The following is a 23,619-nucleotide window of genomic DNA, read 5'->3' on the forward strand; positions in this document are numbered from 1 at the left end:
TTTTTTTTACTGCTTCACTTCCTTTGTGCAATCCACCACCTATAGCAGTGATGGCTAACCTTGGCACTCCAGCTGTGGTGGAACTACAAGTCCCATGAGGCATTGCAATACTCTGACAGCTCTAAGCATAAATCGGGGAGGCAGAGGCATGTATTGTAGATTTGTAGTTTTGTCACAGCTGGAGTGCCAAGGTTAGCCATCACTGTCCTATAGGGACCTCTCTCACCTTGCGATATGGCTGCCCAGATCCACAGACTGCTTACTCAGCTTGGATAAATATACAGTGGTTTTCGACTCCTTAGCAGCAGGCCTTCAAAAGTATAGGAACATAGTAATTAGTAGGGAGTGGAGCGCGCCAAATACCCCTGTTTATTCTCACTAATATAAGTGACAGCAATCTAGGAGAACAGTAATTTATAGCACATTTTACTCTGGGAGAAATGTACTTTTTATTTGTGATTGCGTATTTAAAATTTTATGCAATGGTGGTCCTTTAATTAAAATGATAGTGTTCAGTAATATGATGTTTCTGTGTCAGGGTACACTATTTTATTTATACACCATTTCCTTTTCTTTCCTTACTAGATGCAGTAACGGACCTTGTCACACAGCCTGACTACTACGCTAGGCTGGTGGAGGAGTCGATGGGAAAGTGCTGCATGGTGACTGAAGAGATAGAGCGTGATCTTCACCGCTCACTGCCAGAGCATCCGGCCTTCCAGAATGAGACTGGCATTGCAGCTCTCAGAAGAGTACTCACTGCATATGCCTATAGGAACCCGAAAATAGGATACTGTCAGGTGACAACACTGCAGCTTAAGATACATTTGTCCTGCATGCATTAATTACAGTTTAAAAAAACCTGAATGCAGAGGGATATGAAAGTAACCATCTTTGTCATCTTTTAAAAATGTCAGCTGCCTGGCTGTGATGTTTTTTTTATTTTCCTCTAGGAATTCCACACCTGCAACACACGTTTGTTCTAGATCAGTCACTAGGACTGGTCAATGAAATGCAAAAGTTCAGAGTCGATGCAGTGTTATGCAAATGTTATATTTGTGCATCTTGGAAAGGGACCAGTCAAGTGAAGCCGAATGCCTGGCTCTCATCCCTGAGGGCCTGAGCCCACTAACGCAGGTGTTTGCTTCTCTCCGCTTTTCAGCATCTGTAACATAGATGTGTAACTGAAAAGCGGACACAACTGCGTCAGTGGGCTCAGGCCCTGACAGAACTACTCCCCCATCCCCCACATTTTCAGAGGATGGGCAGAAGTGTGACAACGGCATGGCAGTACTCAGCGTTGCCTATGTGACGCACACACACTGTTTGCACTGAAAGGGACATGTAGGGTAAGGAAGGGGGCCCCATGGTGAAAGGTTTGAGAAACATTGGGATTCACACTGTAAGGCAGCACTATACTTGTGAAGTTTTAATATGAGCAATTGTGCGGTAAAAGTTTGGAGTTGTTTATAGGCAGAAGCAGGATTAGCTGTGGTTTTCTAGAGCTATTACGTTCATTTTGTACTTTTCTCAGGTGTGCTGTTACATTTATGTTGTGCTTTTGTTCCTACATTGTATGTACCGTATATACTCGCATATAAGCCGACATGTGTATAAGCCGAGGTACCCACTTTACCCTCTGGAACCAGGAAAAAGTGATTGACTCGCGTATAAGCCTCCTCCCCAGTATAGGCCCCTCCACAGTAGCCAGATATTCCCACAGTACGTCAGCTCCCCATAGCCAGATGTGCCCCAGGATCATACAGCTGTGTCTTAAGACAGCACTACATGGCGTCATAGATATGAGACACAGCGATTGCCACACAAGAAGAATCCCCGATCTTTACACCTCTGACACGCTGCTTGCACGCTCAGCTCCACAAGCCAGGGGACACAAGTAGTCTTGAGCAGGACACCATATTGCAGGGGGAGGAGGGCATGCAGCAGGGCGCAAGCTGGAAGAGCAGAATCACTAGTGCACAATCTTTACGCTCATCTGCCATTAACAAAACCTGCTCCACCATCTGTTTTGCTCCACTGACTCCCATATAAGACGAGTGGGATTTTATGCTGAAAAATTAGGCTTATACACAAGTATATACAGTATTTAGTTATTTTTAGTTTAATATTTCTGACATTTGTTTATTTGGAAAGTGTCTTTGTTTTGGATGATTTTGTATGAAGTTACAAAACTATACTACCTCCCCTTAACCACTCATATCTCAACCTGTAATGAGCTTGAATAAAGATAAGGTCCCTCCGCTGCCACACACACTCTTTGCTCTGATGCCTTATTTGGCACAAGAATAGAACCAGTATGGATTGTAAGATCTTCCCTGCCTGGCGTTCTGATTCCCGCGGCCCTGCAGCCGCGGGAATGTTTATTGCACTTCTTTTTTTTTCATGTAGCTAGCCTAGCGCTAGCTACATGATTCCCCCCTCCCTGCGGCGTCCCTCCCACCCCTCCGATCGCCGCCGGCGCAATGGCCCGTCCGGAAATCCCGTTCTGAACGGGATTTCCTGGAGGGCTTCCCCCGTCGCCATGGCGACGCACGTCGTGACGTCGGCGATGTCGTGACGTCACAGGGAGACCCGATCCACCCCTCAGCACTGATTGGCTAGGCAGCGCACGGGGTCTTGGCTGGGGGGGCCCTGTATAGCGGCGGATCGGCGGCGATCGGGTAAGGCACGTTTTTTAAAAAAAATTATTCAAATCGGCCCAGCGGGTCCTGAGCGGTCACCTCCGGCGTCAGAACGCTAGGGAGGTTATAGGAGTCATCAGGCAATATCTGGAAAATAAGTGCTACTTACCCGGGGCTTCCTCCAGCCCCAATCTCCCAGCATGTCCCTCGCCGCAGCTCTACAGTCAGCCGTTCACCGCAGCTGCCTCCTGGTCCCTGGCGATGACGTCAGGCCAACCTCCAGGTCAGCCTGTACTGCACCTGCGTGAGCGGTGCTATCAATCATTGTCATGTGGACCGGAGCGTACTGCCCAGTAGTTCTGCGTCTGCGCAGTCTGCTCCGGCCCACATGGCGGTTATTGACTGCGTCGCTCGCGCAGGTGCAGTACAGGCCAAACTGGAGGTTGGCCTGACGTCATCGCCAGGGATCGGGAGGCAGCTATGGTGAACGGCTGACTGCAGAGCTGCGGCAAGGGACATGCTGGGAGCTTGGGGCTGGAGGAAGTCCTGTTTAAGTAGCACTTATTTCCCAGATATTGCCTAATAACTCCTTTTAAGGTGGCCACTAACAATCCAATTTCTAGCGAAAAAAATTTGAGCAATCAAAAATTCTGATCGGATTGGTTGTAAAAAATCTCCGTTGATGAGCACAATTGATTGCAAACGATTATAAAAAACAGATGTCCGATTGGATATTCATTGAACCAAAATTTGGATTTTCTTGTCGGTTATGATAGTTGGGAAGCAAAGATTGGTTCGTTGATGGGTGTTGTGAAATATTTCACTTCTGATCCTAATTATCTGTTCACTCGAACGATTTTTGCTAGAAATTGGACTGTTAGTGGCCACTTTTACTTTCAGGGACAATTTCAAGATCACCTCACGAGTAACATCACTTTCATTTCACCTTTCCTTCACACCTTCAGTCTACTAAACCTGCCGATTGTGTCCTGCTCAGAGTCGCATTCTAAAGTCTCATTTTGATTTCTAGATGTGTATGTTCTGCTGTTACTTTCTTCCGTATATTTTAATGTAAACATTGCTACAAGATAATGTATTGCTCTCTTTTCTCTTCCTTCTTTAGTCTATGAATATCTTGACCTCAGTTTTACTTCTGTATGCCAAAGAGGAAGAAGCATTTTGGCTTTTAGTTGCTGTATGTGAAAGAATGCTTCCTGATTACTTTAACCAGAGAGTCCTGGGTGAGTTTACTGCATTCAGCTGACTGGAGTCTGCCTCCCTAAAACATTGAGCTGGATTATTTGTAGTGCAAACATGTTACAGCAGAAGAGAAAGGGAAAACTGTCCAACTTTTGTACAGGATAGATGACGCTCAAAGCAATCAGCAGTGCATTGTATAATATCCTATCTTTTCATCCCGTGTCTTAGTTAATGTTGGTAGATTTTCTTTCTCCAGCTCCTCTTTTTGCATTACATAATGTGTTGGGTGCTTTTATAAATGAAAGCAAATAAATATAGCAACTAATGACACAATCTTGATTATACAATCTTACCACTTGTAGTATGAGGGACAACCCAAAGTATCCATTCTAAGTATATTCACTCAGTTTTTCCTTATTCTGCATACATTTGGTAAGATGGAACAATCAAGATTGTATCATTAATGGGCATCTTTAGAATAATAATGTTATTCAATGCAGTAATGATGTCCATGCTGTAGTCAGACCAGTCAGTTTTGATTGGCATGATTGGAGCACACCTGTAGGATGTAATTCTTCACCCAGTTTTGCAAAAACTTAGGTCAGTACTCATTCTTGTGCTTTGAATGGAAGGGTTCTAAGAATTAATATATCGTGTTTTAAAAGTATTTGTTGGGTTTGTGATGGCCTAGATTAGGCAAGATGCATCAGCAACTAGGTGTATAAAAAATGCTCTATTAATCAGACATGAATGTATGGAGGAAAGTTCACGGTTTATAGTAATGCCTCGTTCACATTAGGCAACACAAATGGCCGTGCGTTCGGAACACAATGCATGAGATTACATGCCATCTGCGTTACACTGCTTATCCTATTCACTACAGTGAACAGGGCAGCACCACAGTGGAATATCATATCACAGTGCTGCACAGTGCATAAAGTATGAGGGTAGGAGCACACTAGGCAGAATCACATATGAGTTTTCCATAGCACATAGTGGTAAACGCATATGCGATTCTGCCTAGTGTGTTCCTACCCTCAGTGTCAGACTATGCACTTGTGATGTTCCTGCGTGTTGCACACTTTACGCATTGCCAAAATTCACACAGCAACACATATAGTGTGAACAAGTCCTTAGTACAGATTTTTTTTTTCACTTCTGCATTGTAAAAATGATACAGTTTATGAAATATATTCTCAAAATAGTCGCATCTACTATATTTAGTATGTTAGCAACAGAAGATCTTTATGAAAATCCTTACATATTCTAATAATGGATGTATAGCTGAAATTTTTTTAATTCTATAGGAATCTTTAACTAATTAGGTCTGGATCTTGCATTAAAGCAAACCTGATGAGTATGAATATTAGGTGGTTTTCATTCACTCTGAATCCCCTGACTGCACACTTATTCCAGATGTCATACAGTCCCCAGTGAAGCCAAAAATAAGCATTACTGCCAGTCAAATGCATTTTGTGAAAAGGAATACAGGTTTATTACTGCTGCCTCCACAATGGAAATCTCCTATTGTGGTGTTTTGGAGAAGGAGTCATTTATTTTTGGTAAAAAATGTCATCAACAATAGACCATTTAGAACAATGCAGAGAAGAATTTAAATTTTTTTTTTTTGAAGAAATTCCAACCATGATTGATTGGTGTACCTTATATCTCACTTTTATTATGTTGTTGGCAGGAGCCCAGGTTGACCAGTCCGTCTTTGAGGAACTTATACAAGAACGTCTTCCTGAGCTTGCTGAGCACATCACCGACATATCCACACTTGCGTCCATCTCCTTGTCCTGGTTCCTCACCCTCTTCATCAGTATCATGCCTCTGCAGAGCGCTGTAAATGTTGTGGACTGTTTCTTCTTTGATGGCATTAAGGCCATTTTCCAGATTGGGCTGGCTATTCTGGATGCTACAGCTGTGGAACTATGCAGCAGCAAAGATGACGGGCAAGCCCTGATGATTCTCAGCAGGTTGTTTATTTTTTTTTATTTCTAGCTATGTGTTTTATTATTCATAACATAATAAATCTGAGTTGTTTCTACAGCAAGATAGTATGTGCTCAGCATTTCAACAGTCCCTTATGCTGTAATGTGCTTAAGATGTCTGGACTTTGACTAGAAACTGATATCAAAATCATACATTTTATTTGAGGCTCGATGGCAGCACAAAATAATCCTGCTGTCTTACATGGTTTGCATACAACCCTTTCAATGCACTTTGCACACTAACAAAAAATATTCATCTTGAAAGATTTTTAGAGCATGTGAGGAATGAGGAGAGTCCTTTGCCAAAGACTGGAAACTGGCATCACTTCGTGAATAACGAGCAAGAGGATTATCCAATTACAGAAATTGCCGATTTAATACGGGATTCATATGAGGTGTGTATTACCTTTTGTGAAAGTAATTTACAGACATGTCTGAGAAACTCTATAATATATCCATTGATTCCATTTATTAGTATGCATTAAGGCTAGATCCACACTATGCTACGTGTATAGTCACAACGGATCCGATGATTGGTTTTGATAGATTTGCTATGTCCATTGATGTACATTTTATGGAGCTGCTGGTGTCTGTTGTATCATGCGTTTTGACAACTGGCAGGAAGGGAGACCCAATTTAGGTATGGTCTGGAGATGAATTCTTGATATTGTTGTCATGTATGATTTCCGTTCAAAGCATTCGCATGATTTGCGTTAAAAGCACTCTGTGTCGTCTTCCTGTCTCTGCTCTTGAAAATGGTTAATCTTTGTGTCTGTGAACCTTGCGTAAGACCAACTTCTTATGGAATTTTTTTTTTTCCACAGTATTCTTTACTGCATACCGTAGTGTGATACAATATTTTACCCTTTCTGAATTTACCCTATTTTGTTTGTGTTAATTACTGAATATTTTCTATTCCTTAAAGAGAAAAATTGCATGTTTGCTTAAAAACCTTAGACATTCATCCTTGCAATATGAAAGGACTTACCACGTACTACCTTTGCATTTATGCGCATATAAAACATAGGTATTCTGTATCACCTGTTAAAGAAAATGGCAGCTAGGAATGTCAGGGTTTGCTGACAGCCAGTGGAATAGTCCAGGTGTTGAAGATGAGTAGCAAAGTCTCTTGTCCTGTACAGCTAATTAGGATTTTTTGGGGGCCTGGCTCAGGGGAGGACTGGGACCTTTTGGCCTGGGGGGGAAACACAAAACAGAGGCCCGTTATCATGGCAGCCCCAGCCCAAATGACGTCACACACGCACCCCACGTCGTATATCCAGCAGTGGCTGGATAGTGTACTGGTTAAGGGCACCGCCTTTGACATGGGAGACCAGGGTTCGAATCCTGGCTAGGGTCTGTACCTATTCAGTAAGGCGTTCAAGGCAAGACTCCCTAACACTGCAGGGTGGTCTCTTGAGCGCATCCCAGTGGCTGCACCAAATTTTTTATCTGATTCGATAATATCAAAACGGATGGTCGATCGGCTGTCAAGTCAACAGATGTATGGCCACTTTAATTCCCCAAAGCTCATTCCTCCCCCCCCACACACTTATGTCCTCCCCTTCGCCACCATCTCTACTAATCCCTCTAACATGCCCCTCTTACACCTTGGTTATCCCCTCCCCCTTTACCAGTCACATCCTTACTGACCTCCCCCCCCCCCCTCCCAAATGCCTTGCTTACCTGTTTTTTATTGGTGGTCAGTGGCAGTGAATCACTGCCTGCCCACGACCCACTTCACTATAGTATGAAACCCTATAGGCCACATCCATACTCAGTACTGACAGGTGGAAAAGCCATTATGATTTGATCATAGTGAAAGATTCTGTCCTTAACAATTGATGCATGTATGGCCAGCTTTAGATTATGGTTTCTAATAACAAGATTGGTGAGAGAAGGCAAAGCAGGTGGTTTTGGTGCACGGCGCTGAGCACCGGTTACCCAAACTAGGAGACCCATAGCAGCAATAATATGCTGTGCGGGGTGCGTAAGGGAAATTCGGGACTCTGGTGATCACCGTACCCCAAATTACACCTCCCTCAGAGTTGCAACGACTCGGAGGGGGAATAGTATTTAACATCGCCAGGGAGTTTAGTGGCAGCAGGAAGAGCCATCATTCGGCGCTCCTGGCGTCGAACTTACCCGCAGCATACAAATACTAGGGGCTCAGACACAATATAAGCGCTTTTATGAGTACTTTTTAGCCATCAGAACTTTCTGAGAGCTTTTTAAAAAGGGCTCCCATTGACTTACATTAAAATCATGGTAAAATCGTGATTGCGGTAAAATCACTCAGAAAAGCACTCATAGTGTGTCTGAGACCTTATGCAGAGTAGGGGAGAAATGGTGAGGAGAGAAAAGCTGAAAGAGAAGGAAGAAGATAGTTAAGTGACAAAACAATACTTTCTGTACAGCACTGTGAAAGATGGCGGCGCTATATAAATACTAAATAATAATATCAATAATTTGCCTCACCAGGATTGCACTTTTATTTAGCTTTCCTGTATAAGAAGAAGACACAGCCAGCCAGCACTAGGGGGAGAGGGAAACAAAAGTGAATAAGGGAGGCTGCTGCACACCAAGAGTGCTTCTGAGCATTTTTCAAATCGACGGTGATTTAAAAAGCGCTTGGCTAATGTTACCCCTTGACGGTGTTCTCACAGCAGTGTTGTGATTTTTTTAAAAATCGCACACTGCATGTAGCATTTTTTGGAGCAATTCATTCAAAAATTGCTCTGAAAATCGCTTCACAAAATCACACTAGCAAATTGCTAGCGATTGTTATTGCGATTTTGGCGTGCACTAGCCCAGAGAAAGGAGGAGTGGAGAGAGACTGAGAATAGCCTGAGATAGAGCAGAGCTGTATTGCAGTCTCACATCACACAGAGGCTACTTGCCTATAATAGGACTCCTGTCCCTGCCAGTCTCTCACACAAGTCCAGCCTTCCTGGAGTCTACGAACTGTCAAAAACTTTTCAACTTGTTTAACGCCTTATCCACACATGCAGTCATTATAACATTTGGAAGAGACCAGACAGATGTTTGCCCACAGACCCTCCAGGGAAGCTCTGCATCATGCCTGCCCTCTAATTGCACTTTTATCAGCTAGCCTAGGGTTTCACATTGCCTTACAACAACAAACCTTACAGGACACCGACCCTAAATCAATGAATGAAAGGCGGCCTGGGGGGAGATTGCACCCCCCCCCCCCCCCTGGCTCATAGCAACAGTACTCTTAGCAAAATGCAGCGAATACTGCTGCAATTGTGGCAGAAAGGTGTAATCTACATTCTTAACTGGCTGCATATTGTAGTATCATTTTTATATTTTTAAAAAAACTTTTGACACAGTTAAAGGGACTCCGAGCAGTGCAGAAACTATGGAAAGATGCATATCATTTTAAAGCTCTCTTTCTCCTCTTTCCAATGATATATAAACCGCCGTCCTACGCCTTTTAGTTTTCGCTATTTCCGCGATTGAAAGTGCCGCGGCCGCGATTTCAATCGCGAAAATAGAGAAAACTAAAAGGCGTAGGGCGACGATTTAGGTGTCGCCAGAAAGAGGAGAAAGGGAGCTTTAAAATGATATCCATATTTCCATAGTTACTTGTATTACACAGGACGACACTTTCCCCAGTGTCAGGAGCTCCATTCAGCAGAATGGAGCTGCTGACTTTAGGAAAAAGTCGCCCTGTGTAATACAATGTAACTATGGAAAGATGGATATCATTTTAAAGCTCTCTTTCTCCTCTTTCTGGCGACACCTAAATCGTCACCCTACGCCTTTTAGTTTTCTCTATTTTCGCAATTGAAATCACGGCCGCGGCAATTTCAATTGCGAAGATAGCGAAAACTAAAAGGCGTAGGGCGGCGGTTTATATATCATTGGAAAGAGGAGAAAGAGAGCTTTAAAGTGATATGCATCTTTCCATAGTTTCTGCACTGCTCGGAGTCCCTTTAACCACTTTTGAATCCCTTGCTACGCTTATCTACTCCCCACAAAACTTCATCTGAAGCTCAGGGGAGTAGATAGGCGTACTTGTGGTAAACAGTGTGCTGTATGCCCAATAAGCTATCTAATTATGTATATAGGGTATCATTTTCAGGCCTTTTGCACACTGCACGCGATTCCGATTCAGATTCCGCTTTTTAATCAGTTTTTACATCCGATTCAGATTTCGATTTGCAGTGTGCAGGGAGCAAACTGCAAATCAGAATCTGAATCGGATGTAAAAACTGATTAAAAAGCGGAATCTGAATCGGAATCACTTGCAGTGTGCAAGAGGCCTAACCGTGACAAGTGAGAGAATAGATTTTGTGTTGTTTGACAACTGAGGGCTAAGTCATGTGATTTTTTTTTTTATCGGAAAACTGAATGAAAAGCAATAAAACTGTTATTTTCATGTACTCTATACCCCTAAATAAATACTTGTAAAAAAAACAAAAGTGACAGCATTGAAAAGAGAATACATACTTACCCTAGGGACTTTTAAAATATGTATAACATGAGTGTATTACTGTTAATCATGAAGATAAGAGCTTTTAATTACTGATAGAGTATAATGAGAAAACAAAAAACACAAACCAGAAACTAATATATTATCTCCATACATTGTACTAGGAACATTATTTAAATGTTGAGATAACCAGGACAAATTAGCAAATACAATGGCCTCAATTCACTAAGATCATGCTGGAGATAATAAGGCAAGAGAAAACTTACCTCCACACGTGAGAGAGTTATCTTACCTCTTCATTCCTTAAGTTACTTCTCCTGTAGTTAATTTACCTCCTCTGTAGTTAATTTACCTCCTCTGTAGTTAATTTACCTCCTCTGTAGTTATTTTCACATGCAGCTAATTAACAGCCTGTCTTTAACTCTGGAGTTATTTTAAGGATTGGAGAGTTAATTTAAAGACAGAAGAGTTAACTTTAGGCTTGCCTGAGGTAAAATGTTTCCTGAATACTACATGCCTTATCACCATGGTAACAACTCTAGAAGAGTTATTAAAGACAGGAGATAAGTTTAGTGAATTGAGGCCAATGTGTAGGTTTTACCTATGGTAACATTGTTTATTTGAAAACTATAGTGGATGGAAATGGAGAAATAGTGTATTTTTTTTCTTTTTTTTTTCTCGTTTTTCCCTTTAAAATGCACAGATAATAACATAATTACTAAAAGCAAATATCACCGTCACAAAGCATAATTTGTGGCAAAAAAAACAAGATATAGATCATTTACATCTAATGAGTAGCAATAAAGTTATTGGTGAATGAATGGGAGGAGCGCTGAAATGTGAAAATTGCTCTGGTTTTTAAGCAAAAAACCCTGTGGTGCTGAAGTGGTTAAGATTTGCCTTAGAGCAAAATGTGCCATAACATTAGACAAAGGGAACTTGAGTAAACACATGGCACTGTTTGTTTTTAAGTTATGATTTCATTTTTTAATGAACAAAGTCTTCTGATAGACCTATCTTCTATGTGAAAAAGTAACTGCCCAGATTCAGGCTTGAGTGCATTATAGTTATTTGGACGTTCTTCTAAGATGTGTTTTGACTCCTGAATAAATGGTTGGTGCGATTTTAGAGCAATTGTAGGAGGCTAACTGCTTCTGGGAAAATGTACCACTGTTCTACTACTAGAGGAAATGGCTCTAACTGATCTTCAGTGGAGCCTCAGAAATGGCTTTGATACCTTTTCAGACTTCAACTATTTTTTTCATCACTGTTGGCATTACCTTTTATTTTGGAACCATATTCTTGTAGAAAAGTTGTGGTGAATACTTCATTCTCTAGGAAAGATTCAGTATTCAGTTGGGGTTAAATTCTACAGGGTCAATAAAGAATGAGTATGTTCAGTTAGCCAATTACACTTACATTTGGTTGATTCAGGGAGCAGTTACTTTATTTAGGGAATGCAGTTATCCAACAGCATATCTAACCCATGTGGAAAAGTAACATTTTAAGCACACCTGAACACCCTAACAAAAAAACCCACAGGAATTGGACTTTTTTTTTGTCAGCCCCTCATAATCTAAAGGGGTTGTCCTCCCATCCTCATGGGTGCTATTGCCTCTATCTAAAAGCCTCGACTTGCTGTGTCGCAGCTATGGTGTATGCGCGGTCTTGTCCGTGCGCCTCTTCAATCATGCTCCCTAGTGACTCCCATGGCCGGGAGCATTCTGTACATCTGTGGTGCAAAAAAATTGTGCTCATGGCCACAGGAGCCACAGCAGCACTAAGGGGACGGGGAGATAAACATACTTATGGCCCACTTAGGTTATGGGGAGCAGGAACAAGTCCCAGGTATGGTTGATTCTTGTTCTTTGACGCACTGTTATAGGGTAATTCTCATTTCCTTTGGCAACAGTACATTTGGGTTAAAGTTCAAGAACTGTTTAGAATGAAAATTAAGAAATAATAAGGGAAAATCGTTTTGTGATATATGTGTCTGAGTGATGATGGGACAAATGTGTTTTAATATTGACTTGTGCCTTTCCAGAAATTTGGCAACAATTCTGTAGAGCAGATAGAGCACTTACGGTGTAACCATAGGATTCGTGTTCTCCAAAACCACGAGGAAACTACAAAACAAAATGTTGTGAGTATGCACTGCTGTTATACCATATTGTACATATACATTGACAGGGTCATGACTTATCCAGACCTATTTCTAGAAGAATGGAAGTGGGAATTATTGCTGTGTTCTTATAGCAATGATTGCTGCAATGATGCAGCATAATGATCCTTCCCCTTTATGCATAAATTAGGGAAGTATTAGGCTTATTACTTCATGTAAAATTCCCATAAAGTTGTCAAATCCCTTTGTGCATTAATAACCACTTCTGTTTGCTATAGTCACTTATTATTCCCCTTAAAAGTACCCATTAATTATACTATCTTGAGGGAATGCCTAAAGTAGGCAGTAGGGCTACACTTTTTTGTAAATCTTGCGACATATAATGCCTCCTACTCTCATTAAGCCCCACCCTTTTTCTGATGTCACATGTGGGTTATGAGAGGTAATCTGAATGTATCTCTTTTTGGTGTTCAGCTCAGGGTTGTTGCACCTGATGTTTCTTTTCTTCATGAAGACCTAGAAGACCTGTATGACATGTTTAAGGTGAGAATCTGAAAAATGTGTATTTCAGAATCATGTAAGACTGTATTTCCAGTAAAATAGGTTTAGCTGTATTCCAACAAAATAAGTGTTGTTCGGTATACATTTAAGACAGCATAGACCATGTTTTATTTGTTTTTGTTTTTTATGCCCAATTTCTGTGATGTCCCTTATGCTCAGAATAAACGATGAGTTTTTTGGGCAGATTTAATTTCCAATAATTTTTCAAATCGATTTCCATTTACTTCTATGAGAAAACCAATCAGAAAAATGATCAAAATCAGATCAGACCTGTCGGAAATTTTCTAGAGTCATCTATCTGCTAAAAAATATCATGGTGTATTCCCAGCAATAGAGATCCTTTCAGTGGAAGAAATGACAATAGTGAAGTTAAATACATTTTAACCCTTCTCAACTGTTTCCTAGATTTCAACTCGCTTTTGATTGAAAGTAGTAATTTTTTTACAATTTAAGATAATCATGAATAATTTGCATTGTAAACCAATATAGCGGTCTAATGTTAGAGTAAGGAGAGCACATTTGTTTTGAATTAGCTGGGTTGAGGTTATTCTGGGTTGGTGATGCGCAACATCTCACCCTAGGCCAAAATGATGATTGGAATGTTGGCAATATTGTTGCCCAAGCCTCATTTCACACATTCACTTCCTCATTTGACCTGAAAGCCATTAAGTTGTTTTATAGTATTGCTTTTATAAGATGGAAGATTGTGTGAATACATGTCTTTTCCTGTATCTTTTTCTTGTTCCAGCGGGAGCATTTCATCAGCTGTTATTGGGATGGGATGTCCTCCTCATTAGAGCGCCATGATCCCAGCAAGCCTTATGCAGAACAATACAAGATTGACAGCCACCAGTTTGTGACCCTCTTCAGGCTCTGCTCACCTTGGGCCTGGGGCCCTCACATAGAGGTCCTAGCTGAAAGGATGTTCCGGCTGCTTGATGAAAACCAGGACCAGCTCATTGAGTTCAAATCCTTTGCTTGGTGTTTAGGTGATTGCACTTGTGTGAGCTTGCTATAGAGAGTGCCCATAGCATTTGAGATCAGGCAAATCCACCTGAGAGCTTTTCATGTTTTCTTTTATGTGATAAGTTACTTGGATATTTGTCGATGCACTTCATATTGTGATTGTTATGTATTGCAGAATATTAACAAATACATGAATAATAAATTATGTATTCTTTCTGCAGACGTCATATACAATGGTGAGATGAATGAAAAGATCAAGTTGTTGTTCCGGCTTCATATACCACCAGGTAATTTTTCTTCTCTAAGTATCTAAATCTTAAACAGATTATTTGTGTCTGATATTTTACTGGAGCAGAGGAAATTGTTGCCCTTAGGAGCAAGATCACTGGTTTCAGTAAATGGCTAGCCAGAGTTTTCATCCTTACCACGCCCACTACATTATGCACCACGCCCCTTTACCTCACCCATAGCAACAGAACAACACACACAGGCTTCAATTCACTAAGCATCACCTCATTGGGTAATGCAGAAAACAGCTGATTTTACCAATCATCATGCCAATTCACTAAACCTATTACTGCACTGAAAAGTAGACTGACTAGTGAGGTAATTTACTGACTTGTTCATTAAATACCTCAAGAAATAGCAATTCACCAAGATTAACCCCCTTGGCATTATAATTCTTTCTGGACTTTAGGGTCTAAAAGCGGTGCAATTTTTTTTGCACCCTTTCAGACCCTAAAACATGGGAAAAAATCACATTGCCAGGGAGATCTGCAGCAGTTCTAGCAATCTCTCACCTCCCTGCCTCCAGCGCTGCAGTTTCCCCTCCATCCTCCGGGTGGCGCTGCAACTCTAAAGTGAAATTGCCGTCTGTCGTCATGATGAAAGCCGGCGATCTCACCAGGAGGAAGCAGAGCCTCGGAGGAGAGAACGAAGAATAGCGGCCATAATGGCGGCCGACGTTGGGATTCCCCCGGGAGGTATGTAGAAATGTCAGGTGCGTGCATAGCTCTGCACAGACCTCCTGGCGCTACCCCGAGCAGAGGTCAGGATTACCGCTCTTAGCTGCAGTTTTCCTCCCTGACCCTAGCTCGAGATTACAGGAGGTTAAAGGATTCGCCAAATCAAGTAAAAATGTTCGGTATTTATCTCCAGCTCTGACTAGTCTGTAACTTAAATCTCCATGCAGTGAAGTTGGCAGATGTAGCAGACAGCCAATAGGGAGAGCCACACAGCTTTGTTTCTCACCCCATTTGATCCAATGCACAGGCGGGTGGGACTTGAGAACGGCAGAGCAGGAGGAAGACATTTACAAAGGCTGGATGCCTTTAGATGTGCATATCTATATACTGATACACAGAAGAACTCTCACTAGTTAGCATAGATGCACATCTAAATGAATGCCCGGGGATGCACAAGACAGAAAAAGCGACATCTTATTCAGACACTTGTGGGAAAACTCTCAGCTTCCTGCCAGACCTGCCCCATAGCTGGTGAGACTTAATTACCAAACGGGGCTTAGTGAAACTAAGCAACATTTTTCAGCGTATTACCTAACATTTACCGCATGCGAGGAAATCTTAGTGAATTTAGAGAAAAAAGTGTAAAATACTGAATGTGTTCTTTTACTGACCTACATTTTTTTTTCTTTACAAGACTTCCCTTAATGAATTGAATCCACACTCTGTACAGATACTTTACACCAGGGGTCTCAAACTCAATTTACCGGGGGGCCGCAGGAGGCAAAGTCAGGATGAGGCTGGGCCGCATAAGGGATTTCACAATCGCGGCGCATCGCCGCCTCTGCCCGCCCCTCTCACTCTTCCTTCACCGGGAGAGGTGGCAATCCGTGCGGCGATTGACGTCAGGAGGGGCAGAGCTGAAGCTGAAAGCTCTGCCCCTTCCAGGAAATGCCGGCGGATTGCCCCCCGGGCGATTTGGGGGCTCTGCAGCCCTCGTTTAGCGGCGGGTATGCGGCGGATTACTTGGGAGCACTGAAGCGAACTATAAGGAAGCTTTTGCCAGCAAGGGCCACAAAATATTGTATCGAGGGCCGCAAATGGCCCGCGGGCCGCGAGTTTGAGACCCCTGCTTTACACATACATGCTCACACGAAATTAGTGACAGGCTGCAGCCTCTTAGTAGGGCTATTATATTATTATTATTTACTGGTTTAGGCTTACAATCTAAAGGGAGGGGGTGGTGACATAATAGGAGGGGAACTGCATCGAAGGGTTCCATGATGGACTGTCTAGGCTGGGAAAGTGTTCAGCAATTAACCTCCTTAGCGGTATGGACGACTATATACGTCCATCACCGCCGGAGGTCGGCGCTCAGGCCCTGCTGGGCCGATTTTTGTGAAATAAAAAGCAGCACACGCAGCCGGCACTTTGCCAGCCGCGTGTGCTGCCTGATCGTCTGCGGCGATCCGCCGCGAGCAGCGGCGAAAGAGGGTCCTCCCAGCCGCCTGAGCCCTGCGCAGCCGGAACAAAAGTTCCGGCCAGCGCTAAGGGCTGGATCGGAGGCGGCGGACGTCGGCTGACGTCCATGACGTCACTCCGCTCGTCGCTATGGCGACGAGGTAAGCAAAACAAGGAAGGCTGCTCATTGCGGCCTTCCTTGTTTATTCTGGTCGCCGGAGGCGATCAGAATGACGCTTCTGGAGCGCCCTCTAGTGGGCTTTCATGCAGCCAACTTTCAGTTGGCTGCATGAAACAGTTTTTTTTTTTATTTAAAAAAACCCTCCCGCAGCCGCCCTGGCGATCTTAATAGAACGCCAGGGAGGTTAAACTGAGGTTATCAAGCAGAGGAAGTTACCTTTGGTGTGCTGCAGAATTGCTGGTGAATTCTTGTTAATCTGTTCCACCCTTGAAAAAAAAACCTACCCTTTAAAGGAAAACTGTAGCGAGAGGGATATGGAGGCTGCAACATGTATTTTCTTTTAAAGGGACTCAGAGCGCCCGAAAACAAAAAGATTTATACATACCTGGAGCTTCCTCCAGCCCCAACAGCTTGGATCGCTCCCACACCGCCGTCCTCCGATGTCTGTCTGCAGCTCCGGTACCAGGTCCCCGCACTTCCTTCAGTCTGAGCCATTCTGACGTAAGGGAAGTGCGCTCTCTACGTATCTCTCCAACAGCTGCTGGAGAGATGCACAAAGAACGCACTTTTTCTGCGTAGACTGGAGCCGACTGTCGGAAGTGTAGGAACCAGTTACCGGAGCTGCAGACAGACATCAGAGGACGGCGGTGTGGGAGCGATCCAAGCTGATGGGGCTGGAGGAAGCTCCAGGTATTTATAAATCTTTTTGTTTTAGGGAGCTCTGGTACACTTTAAACATACCAGTTGCCTGGCTGTCCTGATGATCTATTTGGCTGCAGTAGGGTCTTAATCACACCAGAAACGAGCATGCAGCTAATCTTGTCAGATCTGATAATGTCAGATGCACCTGATGTGCATATGAGTGTTCAGGGTCTATGGCTAAAAGTATTAGGATAGCCAGGCAACTGGTAATGTTTAAAATGAAATAAATATGACAGCCTCCATATCCCTCTCATTACAGTTGTCCCTTGAAGTGCACCCAGCTGACACGTCACCCAAAGATGACTAGAGGCCTTCCTTATATAGACAGCCAGAGCACATGCTTAATCAGAAGGGCCTCCTCAGCTCAGAGGGTGTACATGTTTATCCCATAATGTCACTTCAGTCTCACGTCAAGTATAGGTAGTTTGATTTACTGCTCTGCATGTGTGCTGAATTAGAAATGATAGCTTCTGGATACATTTTTACTTTTAACTTCAGCTTTCTTCTGTTTCAACACCTATACTTAAATCTGCTTTTGATTCACTTTTCTACACTGGTATGTAATTTACTATTCATAACTCATTTATACTTTAATCAGCTCTTACAGAGAATGATCACGACTGTCAATCACCACTGAAAGGTCCCCTTCTGTCCACCACCAGGCCTCTGAAACTTACAAAAGCAAATGGTATGGTTTCTATATACCTGTAATTGTAGTAGTAACGTTCCTGACATGATGGTATTCTGCAGGATATTAGCACAGACTGTATCCGTATACAGTGTTTCTGCTTAATAGATATTTAGTGGTATGCTTCAGTTTTATGCTCAATTATCATCTAACGTATGGTACACTAAACAGATAACATATATCAGCATAATTACTACACTTCTGGGTGGTAGTGTTATAAAATAATTTATTTTAATTTTTTTTTATGAATACAGCTATTAGGGCGTTTTGATGTAACACTAACCCTAACATTGATTCAACTTTGCGATTGTAGGGAGTGCTCTCTGTTTTATCCATTTTATTTGTGTAAAATAATTATGTTTTGTCAAATTTTACTTGTTTTTTTTCTCAGGAGGGGAAAAGGACTATCAGAAGCAACTGAAGCAGATGTTGAAAGATTTGACCAGAGAGAAGAACACAGAGAGAGAATTGCCCAAGATGAGCCAGGTATACTGTCCAGAATCTCTTATTTCCTAACGGCAACATGGAGAGCATCGATCGGATGTCCTCAAATTCAATCTGTCATAGAATAACATAGGCCAGAGATGCTTCAGATGTAAGCTGCTATGCAGAGGTGGCTACTAATACCGAAGCTACAGCTTTTACTACAAGTTTCAGGTGCAAATTGCTTATTAAATAGACCTAGGCCTGCCACAAATACCATTACTACACTTGTAATCTTAGAGTAAAGAAATGATGAGTGAAGCAATTACATTGCATTTTTTATGAGGACCCCATTGAAATTGTGACACTGGTAGTTGTGTTTCAAAATGGAATTAATGGCAGCAAATGTAAAAAAAAAAAAAAAAACCTGCCTGTGGAAAGGAAGAGATCTACTAGCTTCCTCTGTGGTATTGTGACAGCAGCTGGAAGGTCCCCGTTGCTATTCACGCTAGAGGCTGCTGCAGACATTAGTGCAACAAACCTGTGCTTCCTGTGGTTGATTCCAAAAACAATTAGCATTTAATGTCCTAACTAGAGGCAATGTGCCTGGATATATGTGTTTTTTTTTCCTGTGGTTGATTCATCATCCACTTACATGGCCTGGTAGCCAGAAGTACAACTTGCAATAATAATGTTTGAAGGGTCTCCACACCTAAAGCGGCTCAAGGAAATTTGGGTGCACCGCCATAGGCCGTAATGTGAATTACAGTTAAAGAGACTCTGTAACATCTAAAACATCCCCTGTTGGGTACTCACCTCGGGTGGGGGAAGCCTCCGGATCCTAATGAGGCTTCCCACGCCGTCCTCTGTCCCACGGGGGTCTCGCTGCAGCCCTCCGAACAGCCGGCGACAGACCCGACTGTCAGTTCAATATTTACCTTTGCTGGCTCCGCTGTGGCTGTTATCGGCTCCGAACTACATGGAAATACCCGATCTCAGTCGGGTCCGCTCTACTGCGCAGGCGCCGGAAACCTGTGCCTGCGCAGTAGAGCAGACCCGACGGCGATCGGGTATTTCCGCCTACCTCGGAGCCGACAGCCGTCAAAGCGCCTGCGCAGGAGCCGGGAAAGTAAATATTGACGTGCTCTTTCACAGAGGGCTGCAGCGAGACCCCTGAGGATGGCGTGGGAAGCCTCATTAGAATCCGGAGGCTTCCCCCACCCGAGGTGAGTACCCCCCAGGGGATCTTTTGACGTTACAGATCCTCTTTAAAGCGGCACTCAGACAGTAATTTGTGCACCATAAAAAGACTGAACCCAAATTACTTTAAATCAGCTTAAAGGGATCCTGAGCAGGTTATAAAAACAAAATGTACACTTACCTGGGGCTTCCTCCAGTCCTCTGTAGGCCGTGAGGTCCCCCCGCCCTCCTGCTGGCTCCTTCCCTGGTCCCGGGGTCCAGTTACAGGACGACTTCAACCTGAAGTCATCAGGTCTGGTTCCTGCTTCCGTGTTTAGCGCCATTATGCTGGCCGGTGTGATGATGCATAGCCGATCGACGTAATGGTGCTATACATGGAAGTGGGAACCAGACCTGACGACTTCAGGTCGAAGTCGTACTGTAACTGGAGCCAGGACCAGGGAAGGAGCCAGGAGGATGCTGGGGACCTCACGGCCTACGGTGGGCTGGAGGAAGCCCCAGGTAAGTGTAAATTTTATTTTTATCCCTTTAATTTGTCCGTTGGCAATAGCTGGCTGCTAATTTACATCTTTCCCCCGAGTCCATTGTGGCCTGGAGGGGGAGTAGTAATTAATGCCACCGGGACATTTGCAGGAGCAGGGTGAGATGTTTTTCGGCCTCACCCTGTGCCCAAAGTTCCTGGCATCATTTTTGCATGTACACCTCTGCACCAGCACTATGAGGTTACATAGAGATATTCAGGGTGCTGCGAGTTGTCCTACTTTTGCAGAGGGGGTGAGTGTACTTTCTCTCCATATGTAGGTTTTACCATTTGTGAAGAATCTATTATCAGGCCCTGTTCACACTGGGGATTGCGAAACGCTAGCAAAATCAGTGGGAGATTTTCCGCTTTTTTTTTTTACTGGACATCTCTGTGATTTTTGAGCAATTGCGATTTCTTTTTTTTTTTTTGTTATTTTACATTTGAATCACTATCGCTTTAAAATTGCAGAAAATTGCTGCATGCTCCATATTTGTGTTTTCTGTGAATCACTAGCAATCGCTGCAGTGAGATCACTGCCATATACTTAAAATTACCCTAGCACTTTTCAAACGCTAGCAATCACTGGCGATTGCGAAATCTGCGTAAAACACCGGCCAATCACCCCAGTGTGAATGGGCCCTGAGTTATTTTGTATTTGTTTCAATTAAAGTACTTTGAGGCTGCTTACACACCAAGACGTTACAGGCGCACGTAAGTGCGCCTGTAACGCTCCCCCAACGCACAGCAATGTAACACAAGTGGGCTGTTCACACAGCCCACATTGCGTTACATGTAACGCTGCACGTTCTGTGCAAAGTGCAGCATGCTACGGCGTTGGAGCGGCTATAGCCGCGTTAGACTGTTTGCACATGCGCAGTGGGGGGCGGAGAGGAGGCGGGGAGAGCCAGCTACAGTAGCCGCGCACATGGCTACTTAATATTCACTGCACTGGCGGGCGCTGATTGGCCGGCGGGACCACGTGATGCGGAGTGTCTCGCTCCGCATCACGTGGTCCCGCTGGCCAATCAGCTCCACTCTGGGAGACATTATAGGACTCGAGCCGCCTAACGCGGCTCACTCTACCGTCGGCTCTTGCAGCACCATACGTTGTGTTAGGTGCACGTTATGCGACCTTAACGTGCCACCTAATGCAACGTCTTGGTGTGCAAGAAGCCTAAATCACCACTGATAGGACTGTCTTGTATATGCATAACCTCTTGTGACTTCTGAGCGCCGTGTTATTTTTTCCTTGCTAATTCCTGTTTGTAATAAATTAAGTTTCACAAAGCTTGATATAACTGGTAAAGGAGGTCCCTAAAAGGGAACCTGTCACTAGGCAATCTTCATTTTGGACTGCATACTAAGCAATGATCTATCTCTCTGGACAAGTGTATTAATTATGACAAAGTGCATTATTTCTTCCTCAATGCTGACACCTTTCTGTGAAAAAGTTCATGCAATGCTCATTTTTCACACTGTTTCCTTTTTCCAGAGAGAATTTATACAGTTCTGCAAAACGTTATATAGCCTTTTTCATGAAGACCCAGAGGAAAATGATCTGTATCAAGCTATTGCCACAGTAACAACCCTACTACTCCAGATTGGAGAGGTTGGGCAGCGAAGCATCAGCATAAGTTCAGGAAGTGCCTCAGATGAGTTTGTGGATTCAGAGAATGGCGCCTCCTCCTCAGACCATGACTGTGTTTTCTCGGAGACTGCTAACTCTCCCTCACTACCGCTGACTGACTCAGACTGGGCGGTGTCCTTTGAGCACATACTGGCGTCCCTTCTGACAGAGCAATCACTGGTGAATTTCTTTGAGAAGCCATGGGAACTGAAACCAAAGTTAGAAGCGGCAAAACACAACCCATACAGCCTCAGAAGTAATGGAACAAACCAGCAGCCTTCCATGTTATGCTGAATAAAAGCCAATCCAGTCACCTATATATCAATCTTTTGGCAGCTAGCATGATGGGTATCTTTGTGCAATCTCTTTTAGCAACTCTATTGTCCTACTGACCCTTTGGGCTCAGCAATATTCAACAAGACTGCTACTTAAAGGAGTTGTCCAAAGTGTCAGATTTACCTTCTCTCTGTAGCAGCATGGAAGTGGTCCGTCCATGTGGAGGTAAAGAGAGCTGAGTAGATAAGAGTTTGGGTGGGGCAAGAGGTTGACAATGGGTTGTATTTTGTGGAATACTCCTTTAACTCCTCAGCCATATAAGCCATATATATATCCGCCTATATGATGAGTGTCATTGTGTTAATAAATTGGTTAATGGCCTTGCTTTATGTACAGGAGGAAGAGATCAGCTCTCATATTGTAGCACACTGTATACAGGCACATATGGACAGGCGTGGTAACCTGTAACATTCTGTATCCTTCAGTTACCAAAGCACACTGGGCGTTTTTTTTCATGGTTTTACTCATAGGAGTACTTGGCTCTTCCAATGCATCTCTTGTATGAATCCTACTGTGGCTGCTTTATTGCCCCTGTTCCTTCCAGGCAAAAATCTCTGTCATATGTAAGGAGTGTCCAGTTCCGGCATGCCATACATTCAGGAGTGTCATTGGTTATGTCCTACGTCCACTGTTTTGTATATGTGAGTTTTGATTCTGTTTGTGTTTGCACTAATGATAATGATGTTTCAATGCTGGAAATTGAAACTTTTATTCTATTTGAACTTGAACTGCAATTTTTATGTCGTTAAAATATGTCAAGATGACTTACCTTGTGCTTTTTTCTGTTTTGGTCTGTGAGAATCTGCACTTTTCAATAAACAGGTTTTTTTTTCATGTTTTGTGTATTCAGTCCCTACAAGGAATAAAGATGGGACACCTGAAAAGGACAATTTCACTTAAACCTGAAACTGTAGATTCATTTTTGTTGAAAAATTGGTATGTCAATGCACAACTTGTTTTTCTTATGTCATGTTATTAAAATGACCATTCTGATACTTGTCTGCAGCCAACTATGACTTAATAGCCATGCCAAAGCAAGCACATTATGCTTCCCTACAACCATGGAAACTGGCTACCAGTGGAAGCATTATATCCCCAAATATCAAATATGTGTATCCTCAACCAGGCACCCTTTGGTTTTCTGCAATTATAGTCCATTTCATGAGACCATTTGCTCAGTGCCAGGCATCTGTCTTACCAGCTGACAGAAAGAGACCTTGGCCATATGGAGTTGAAAATGTATCAACAAGTAGTTGGAAAACTATCAAAATTATTTTGAGTATTTTCTTGCATATCATTTTAAAGAGAATCTGTATTGTTAAAATCGCACAAAAGTAAACATACCAGTGCGTTAGGGGACATCTCCTATTACCCTCTGTCACAATTTCGCCGCCCCCCGCCGCATTAAAAGTGGTTAAAAACAGTTTTAAAAAGTTTGTTTATAAACAAACAAAATGGCCACCAAAACAGGAAGTAGGTTGATGTACAGTATGTCCACACATAGAAAATACATTCATACACAAGCAGACTGTATACAGCCTTCCTTTTGAATCTCAAGAGATCATTTGTGTG

General features: G+C 43.0%; 1 protein-coding gene across 5 annotated transcripts in view; it reads left to right on the forward strand.

The window, feature by feature from the left end:
* Nucleotides 1-23,042, forward strand: part of TBC1D8 (TBC1 domain family member 8) — a 112,591-nt gene extending 89,549 nt beyond the window's left edge. For all 5 annotated transcript variants that reach the window (XM_068268257.1, XM_068268256.1, XM_068268258.1 and 2 more), the window contains 11 exons: nt 586-800; nt 3,766-3,883; nt 5,536-5,821; nt 6,102-6,231; nt 12,340-12,438; nt 12,892-12,960; nt 13,727-13,967; nt 14,166-14,231; nt 17,849-17,938; nt 18,330-18,424; nt 21,577-23,042. In XM_068268257.1, coding sequence (XP_068124358.1) covers nt 586-800; nt 3,766-3,883; nt 5,536-5,821; nt 6,102-6,231; nt 12,340-12,438; nt 12,892-12,960; nt 13,727-13,967; nt 14,166-14,231; nt 17,849-17,938; nt 18,330-18,424; nt 21,577-22,005 — 1,838 coding nt within the window. In that variant the 3' untranslated portion in view covers nt 22,006-23,042. The remainder of the gene's footprint in view (nt 1-585; nt 801-3,765; nt 3,884-5,535; nt 5,822-6,101; nt 6,232-12,339; nt 12,439-12,891; nt 12,961-13,726; nt 13,968-14,165; nt 14,232-17,848; nt 17,939-18,329; nt 18,425-21,576) is intronic.
* The last annotated feature ends 577 nt before the right edge of the window (nt 23,043-23,619 follow it).

Source organism: Hyperolius riggenbachi, chromosome 2, assembly GCF_040937935.1.
Source record: "Hyperolius riggenbachi isolate aHypRig1 chromosome 2, aHypRig1.pri, whole genome shotgun sequence".
NCBI classification, from domain to species: domain Eukaryota; kingdom Metazoa; phylum Chordata; class Amphibia; order Anura; family Hyperoliidae; genus Hyperolius; species Hyperolius riggenbachi.